The following is an 8,010-nucleotide window of genomic DNA, read 5'->3' as shown; positions in this document are numbered from 1 at the left end:
CACACAAAGGGAAAACTTCCTATCTCCACCACTTTCACCAGAGCACATTAATTTCCCCAGGTACTGCTTAACTCCAGTGGAAATCAGCAGAGCAGCATTCACTTCCCATTTTAGAGCTTATGTCCTCCTGTTCCCACAAAACCTGGGGTCTTATCCACTGGAGTCAGAAACAAAATTCTTGTAACTTAACTGGCAGTGGGATAAGGTCCCAGGAGCCCCAGGAGGAAGACACAATTGGTTTGACCATTTTTAGGTATTAAGCTTTTGAAACCTTTTTATAAAATAATAAAAAAGAACATAAAAACATCTGCATGCTACAGGTCAGCCCACACAAAATTATTCTTAAAATGTTATTGAAGTATAAAATGTAGATTTATGTTACATGAGGCCAACCTCTGCATCTCTGTATCAAGAATACCAAATTAGGTCCCTTACTTTCCCATGGGAAGCACTTGCAGGCATTAGGTCTCTCAATGCTACTGGGTTCTGCTTTCTGAAAAGCTTTAGGCCTGGTTTGTCTTCCACCTCGTTTTAGTCTTCTCTCCTCTTCCCCTGCCTAACTGGTCCAGCTCTCTAGACTTGATGTCCTCAAGTTAATAGTTACACAGAATTCATATAAATCACTGCTATATGTGGCAATCTGCCCCTCTGCCCACTGGCAGGTCAATCTTTGTGCAAAGTTCAATGGCACGGGTGACAGCAGGGAATGTACAATTAAACATCATAAGGGCATTTACTGACCAGTACAGTGTGTTTTGCCACATGGGGAGGACCAGATTATTTCAAGGTGATTCATTTTCCTACTGAAAAAGCCTCCCTTAAGCCCTGGTTTAATCCTTTTGCTTTACAAAGGGTGTCAATTACCAGTCACTTACAGACTTCTGGATTTTAGAACAAAGTTGTTTGTTATCAAAGCAGGTGAAACCACACAAATTCCTGTGTACTTCCTCTGTAAGGTTTTGATTCGCATGTCAGGGGAACAAAGGGAAATCTCACAGTGTACTGTCTTGCAAACACAAACACACAAAGCAATACACACAAAAAAATATAGTGAAATCAACTCGAGTTGACTTCTCAGCCTCGGGGATTGCAGTAACTCCTGTCTCAGGTGGTCAGAGAGCTCCAGGGAAAAACCAATTCAGGACTGATCCACTGGGCAGCAATAGGAAATCTCAAAACTATTGAAATCAAAGACAAGAGAGAAGGGATAATTTCAGGGGAAACACTACTTTCAGCAAGGCAGTTGGAACACAAGGTCCTTGTGCCAGAGGCGTTTGCAAACACTTGTGCTATTGCTCGAGCTGGTGCTAATGAGGAAAGCCCTGAGTAAAGTTACACAGGTCCTAAAGCATCGAGGCCACACCTCAGGGTCTCAGGGGCTTTAGGGCACCTACCTGTGAAATACTGACATGAGCAAGAAGTGAGGAGTTTTTTCACATCTTTACTGAAGTGCTTCTCCACTGACCACTGCAAGATTCTGAGATATTTTGACAGGCTTTTGGGTGATCCCTAGAAATCAGAAAGCAATAACCATCTGTGTCTGAGTGACAAAAGAGAAAAACCGCACTGGAAGTTCATACAGTACCTATGCAGTTGTGTTATTCAATTCCATGCTACAGGCTGTTATCTAATAACAATGGCCAAGAGAGATGTCTCTGTTATAAGTCAGAAGAGGAGAAAACACCAAAACATGTTTAGTAATTGCAGATATTTAAGTGTAATAAATGAAATGTCAGCAGACTTAGATTAGCTTTTCTAGACTCTCTCAATCATCTAATCTTTTGCAAAACAAGAATAAGCTTGGCCCATGTTCTGTCTAGTTTGGAAGCTGCAGAAGTTTCTAATTCTTTTGGACAAAATAATAACAACATTAGTGCCATGTTTCTGTCCCTTACTACTGTCAGTTTTAGGTACCAAACAAGATTTTTATCAAAATTGATCTTGATTTCACACTATTTGTGTGAGGGCAACACAATTTAAGCACAAGTGAGCTCTCTCAATGGTGAAAGTCAGCACAGCTATTCTGGACTGAGGTGGTGTCCATGTTAGTTTTGGGGTTAAATACACAGACACTGTACCCATAGAAATGCAAATATTGCTGCTCTGCCTTGCAATTGCTTGTAATATAAGAAGGTGTAGCAAGTCTGGGGTTTAGTAAAAAGACCTGATCCCTCCCTGTACTCCTTGAAGGGAGGTAAAATCCTGATTTTATTTTTGCCATTCTAGATAAGTTTCTATTTTTTGGAGCCTTTAAAAAGCTCTCAAATGTGAGCCACTGTGAATGAAGTTCCTGCTGGTCTGATACAAGTGATTTGTTCATCTGCAATATGAGGGCACTGCTGTAGGTAGTCAGTTCTAGGACAGAAATTCCTCACAACCAGGACACTTCGGAGCACTGACCAACCTCATCCAGTGGAAGGTGTCCCTTCCCACAGCAGTTATTCCTTATTTGAGATTTCCCCTTCCTCAAAAGCAAAGTGCTACAACACATGCACACACACACACAAGATACCCACAAGCACAGGAGTAGTGTATTGGTGACTGCTGGGTTCCTGGGACTGTCCTCCAGCCTGGCAGCCCAGGCACTGCTGGGATGTGCAGCACAAGGCATCCCACAGAGACACCAACATGCCAAATAACCACAACCAAACACTACCCACGGTTATTTATTTGTATTAGTTATAATTTAACCATCTTTCATCTTCTTTATTGAATTTTATTCTGTTGATTTTGGATGCTTTCCTATTTCTCAAGATCTATTTTCTCTGTTTTCTCACTGTTTTCACTGTTATCCTAATCCTCTTCTCCAGAAGGCCTGCACTTCATCCCAGCTTGATCAACTCGTAATTTTATAACCATACTCTCTATTTCATCCTCTACTGTTTGTAAACTGTGGGGGTTTTTTCCTATATTAAATAAGTCCAGGGGAATGTAAACAAACACTGAATGCTGGAAGGGAAGGAATCAGGAGCTCTAGAAATCCAATTAGCTTTAAAACCTTGGCACGCTGACTTGGCGAAGCATGTGGTGAAAGGGACCACAAAAGCTTAAATAAAGGACAACCACATCCTTTCTCTAAACTCGTAATAACTCTGGGCAAAGGCAGATTATTACTTCTAGAGGGAGAATTTTACTAGCTGTGCACATGGTGGCTGTAACTCAGCCGTGAGCAGCTTCCAGCAGTCCCGGCTGCTGCAGGAATCACAGCAGGAACACGGGGAAGAAGAGGAGGTTCCCAGCCAGACCCTCAGCAGCCACCCACAGCCAAGCACTGGGAATGTCTCTTGTTGGTCACAGCAAAAATCTGATCAGGTCACTTTCCATAGGAAGGCCAAGTTCCACCATGAAACAGATTTCTTGCAAAGCAATACTCATTTTTGTACAAGCTGTGTTCTGGAGGACAGATTGAGACAGGGTTTGATATTGGTGAAGCTTCCTGTTTTTCATGTTTCAGAACTCATCTGTTATCACTTGGTATTTTGCAATGCTTTTCCTCATTACAGCAATTTTTAAAACATTGGAATTTTTTCTTGTGTAGAACGTTGAAAAGCTCATATTTAACTCCAGTCAGAATGGCTCCAATCCGCACCAGAATGAAATCTCCCCTGAAATAAGAGGATGTGTTTGCCTTCCAAGGTTACCTTAACTATTTGAGTCTGATTAGACTCTGCAACTGAACTTCCAAATACTCCTTACCAATTCTCAAACTATTTCTATTTTATGGTGTTCAAACAAGAAGGTGGTTTTCTCCAGAGTGGGAATACCCCCCCCTCAGTGTTTCAAGTATGGAAACATTTCATTTTCTACCTGTTATCAGTAGGGACAAGAAGTTTCAAATTTTGTGGCTTTTCTTTAATCTTCAGACGATGACAAAGCCGTGCAGTGGAGCTCTCTTGTCACCATCACTGGAATATCCACTGACACACAGCAAAGCACTCAAACAACTCCAGACCATTGTATTGCAATAAAACCAGATGTTGCGTTTGTTCCAGAAAACAGAACACACACTCCCCCAGCTTGGCTCTCATCTAAGAAAAACTGGATTTAGAAAATTTTGAAATGTGACTCTTTTGTAACATGCAGAAAACAGCACCTGACTGCCCCAAACTCATCCATATCCACTTTTTCTCCTTAAATCCAGAGAATTCACAGTATTTTTGACCAACTATTATCTAGCCTAAGTATAAAATACTTGATTCTGAAGAAAACTGATGATTCTATGAGTAATTATAGGTCTCTTCCCAGGTCCACCGAAGTCCTTACGAGCCTTTCAAGGACTTCCACTGACTCCACTGGAGTCTGAATTTTAATGTCTCAGTGATGCTCTGGGCAGATATTCTGCAGAATATGTGAGGACAATTAATATGCCAAATTGCTTCCCACGATGTTCCCTAATTTCATTAAGATGCTTCACTTACTTTCTCTGTAATAAAATATTCATTATAAAGAACCAGTCAGACCCTAAATGCAATTAGCTTCTACTAAATAAAATACTTCTTAATTTCTCTTTATGATATTTGCTATTGCTCAGTGTATTTCCAAACTGAACAGCTCTATGAAGTCTGGTGAGTGTGGTCAAAAAACTGATCAATCAAAACTCATCAAGTCAATTGATTTTCTGATATATTTCCTTTTCTCCATTTACTCTCCATGAGTAAAAGTCAGTAAAGTGCAGGAGTCATGAAGAACTGCTCTGAACCTTGTGATTTAAACCCTCCATTTTAACCCTAAAGGCCAGTGTGTTCCTTAGCTCCGAGGCAATGGGCAGACCCAGTTCTAGCTGGCACCATTCCCAAACACTGCCAAGGAAAAATCTATAGTTCTGGATTCACGGGACCTTCCCTGACTGTTAGTAATGAAGAAGAGTCTTTCCGGAGAGCTGATGCCAGCTCAGCATCTTATTTTCTCTCCTGAGCCACCTCAGGGAGCAGCTGGCACCCTGGGGAGGGCAGTGGATGTATGAGGAATGGCACACACTCCCCTCTGGATTCCTGTGGAATGAGGAGGCTCCAAGCCCAGCTTTGCCATGCAGACACACTGTGCTGTGGCACGGAAGAGCTGTTTACCCAAGAGGATAGGAAGTGCTTTTGCATAGTTTTGAGGCCCAAGCCATGACCTCCACATTGCTGTGAGATGGGAAATATGCCCAGAATCACATCCCTCCCCACTCAGGCATCTGACAGCCACAACTGACTCAGCTGCTTTCACAGCCCAGTGAATCTGAAACCACTCCAGTGGAAAAGGTCAGGATGTGACATCCAGGCTGGGGTGTTGACTTCCATTTGAAAAAAATCTTCAAATCAAACTCCAGTTCTTGACATAAGAATTCTCCCCTGAATCCCCATTCCTTGATATATTTGAGCTAGACACAAAGGTGTTTACCCAGCTGGATAACTCCTGAATGCCTGTTTTGCTTTAAAAATGTCACACATTCTTTTCTACAGCCCCATTTGCTAAATTTAGCTGATCAATTGCCCCTGCTTTTAACACTAAAAGTACAGGAAATGGATTTCCCAGTAGGGGTTTTTCATTTGGGCAGTCTCATTAGGGAAGTTATTTGGTTGTGAACAGAAGAGGAAGAACTCATAAAACAACCTCTTATTTTGGGTTACACCACTTTTATGAACGCCTGAGATATGGGAAGTTCCACAACTAACTTCAGGTTTCAAGAGGTTTGTACTATGACAATAACCTGGATAAATGGGGGGATGTTTGAAGGCTGCCAGAGAGTATATTAGAAGTTATAAAGTATGTCTGGACACACTCCTCCTAACAAGCCTGGGAACATTTAGATATTTTCCTTCAAAAATGACCCTTGAAAGTCCTTTGCAGAATTATTCCATGTGTGTCTTGTACAACAGCTTGGATGGTGGAGTTTGATCTGTCATTGGGATCAGTACATGTTAGTGCAGCAGATGTGTACCCATAAACTGCATTTTAGTTTTTAATTCTACAGTAATTATGTGCTCCTTTGACTTTCAGATGATGAAGAGCATTTCATTATTAGCTTTAGAAACAACAAAAGTAACATTTTAGTAGCAAAAGACCAAAACTAAAAGCAACATGCATGAAATATTTTTAATACACAGGTTCTAGCAGCGATCTGATGTAACATTTGCCCTTCCTAGAGGCAGACAAACCAATTATCTCAGATATTGTTTCTGCTTGTTTCCTGTGGACAGGATCTCTGTTTTCAGCTCTGAAGCCACCCGAAACAATTTTCAAGGTGATTTTTTGGCTTGGCTACTTTAACAGCTGCTTGAATCCCATCATCTACCCTTGCTCAAGCAAAGAGTTCAAGAGGGCTTTTATACAGATCCTGAAATGCCAGTGCCACCGTCGAAAGCAGCTGGGGTGGTGGCCCTACAGCTACAGAAACTGGAATCGGTGCTCCTTTGAACACCACAGGAAAGACTCTCTGGAGGACAGCGCGAGTTTCCTGAGTGGCAGCCAGAGGACATTATCCTCGGCATCTCCCAGCCCCGGGTACGTGAGCAAAATCACTCACCCACAGCTGGAGATGTGCACATTCCAGGAATGGAAAAACTCCAGCTCCCTCCTGAGCCCTTTGCAGGATGGCAGTGGACAGAAGGAGCCGTGCCAGTTCTTCACCTTCAGCCTCTTCTCGGAGCGGAACGGACACGTCCCTGCCGGCAGCCAAGGCTCCAGCAACAGGGACTGTGAGGCCACCTGTGACACACTGAACTGCAAAGCTGCCTGTAGAGCAAACACCACATTGGAATGAACAGATCCCAACCAGTCTGTTCCCTTGGGACACCGACCTGTCTGACGTTAGGCCCAGGCGAAGACGTGGACCTGTGCATGATTTCTCAGGATAGCACGGGAAGGACACCAGGGAGGAACAGGCAGATTTAAGTCACAGGAGTGGCCAAGTGCAGGGCCTAACCATATTCCCAGGCAGTTTCCAGAGAAACTACTGAAGCATGAACAGAATGCAGGGAAAGTGCTGCATAAACCCAGGGAAGTGCACATCCAATTATTGAGCTGTCGTGGAAGTGCTGTGGAACGGCGAAACACATCTGTACATAGAAAGAATCCATAAACAGGGGGGTGGGCAGGGGCCATGTGTGAGTGGGTGGGTGTCCAGGTGTGCCAGCTGTATGGATGGATGTCTGGAAGTGGCAGTGAGCAGTGCAGTCCTGATTGCTCCTCTCCAGGTCGCCCCTGACTTTGCCTGTAGTTCCGTATCGTTGCTGTACGTCACTGTACATTCGCACTTTAGAAACTGAAAACAATGTCAACCATTAAAGGAATTTCTCAACAATTTAAACACTTGCACCTATTACTGTAGGACTGGAATTCAGCCAAGTTCCCTTATCACCATTTTCACTTCAAAATAAAACACTCATAGCCTTTAAGTTTGCCATTGTGACTCCTAGGATGCAGTTGCTTCCCTGGTCACCAGCATTTATAACTCCTCTATCCTTTACCAAGCTCTTCTTCGAAAGTCTGAAAATACCAGCAATGGTGAGAGCTCACAATCTACATTTGAGCTCATCAGTAAGCGTCCTCTAAACATACAGCCTGCCAGAGGATCTGATTTCTAAAAGCAACACTCATAAATCACTCCAAATACCTCATAAACAGTGTCGTGGGCACAGCACAAAAGAGCAGTGACCGCTGGAGGCCTAAAACGAGCTCCAGGACAAATATGCTCAGCCCTTGGTTCTTTTAGCAGGCTTTGAAAACAGCACTGGACATTTAGAGGCTTTACCTCTCAGATAAGAAGAGTCAAAACAATGGAGTAGTGTAAGTATCACTTCATTAATATTTTCCAGCTCAGTAATACAGTTCTTTAAGAGAATTCCTGACAATATCTTCTGGGACTTTTTAGGTCATGTTTGGAAGCTATTTTTATCCTTTGCAATTAAGTGTGAATCACAGAACTGACTGATTTTTTCACATGAAGTGGTACAAACCGTGACAATTAGTATTTACTCCTTTCTCCAGCCGAGCCTTTCCTTACTAGGAATTGTAGTGACCTTTTTT

At 42.7% G+C, this 8,010-nt stretch overlaps 1 protein-coding gene across 1 annotated transcript in view; it reads left to right on the top strand.

Moving 5' to 3' along the window:
* Positions 1 to 7,291, top strand: part of ADRA1B (adrenoceptor alpha 1B) — a 12,548-nt gene extending 5,257 nt beyond the window's left edge. The window contains exon 2 of the mRNA XM_017823000.1: positions 6,183 to 7,291. Coding sequence (XP_017678489.1) covers positions 6,183 to 6,745 — 563 coding nt within the window. The 3' untranslated portion in view covers positions 6,746 to 7,291. The remainder of the gene's footprint in view (positions 1 to 6,182) is intronic.
* Positions 7,292 to 8,010: the final 719 nt, after the last annotated feature.

Source organism: Lepidothrix coronata, unplaced genomic scaffold (assembly GCF_001604755.1).
Source record: "Lepidothrix coronata isolate B3197 unplaced genomic scaffold, Lepidothrix_coronata-1.0 Scaffold100, whole genome shotgun sequence".
Taxonomy (NCBI): Eukaryota; Metazoa; Chordata; class Aves; order Passeriformes; family Pipridae; genus Lepidothrix; species Lepidothrix coronata.
This window is presented reverse-complemented; position numbering and strand designations above follow the sequence as displayed.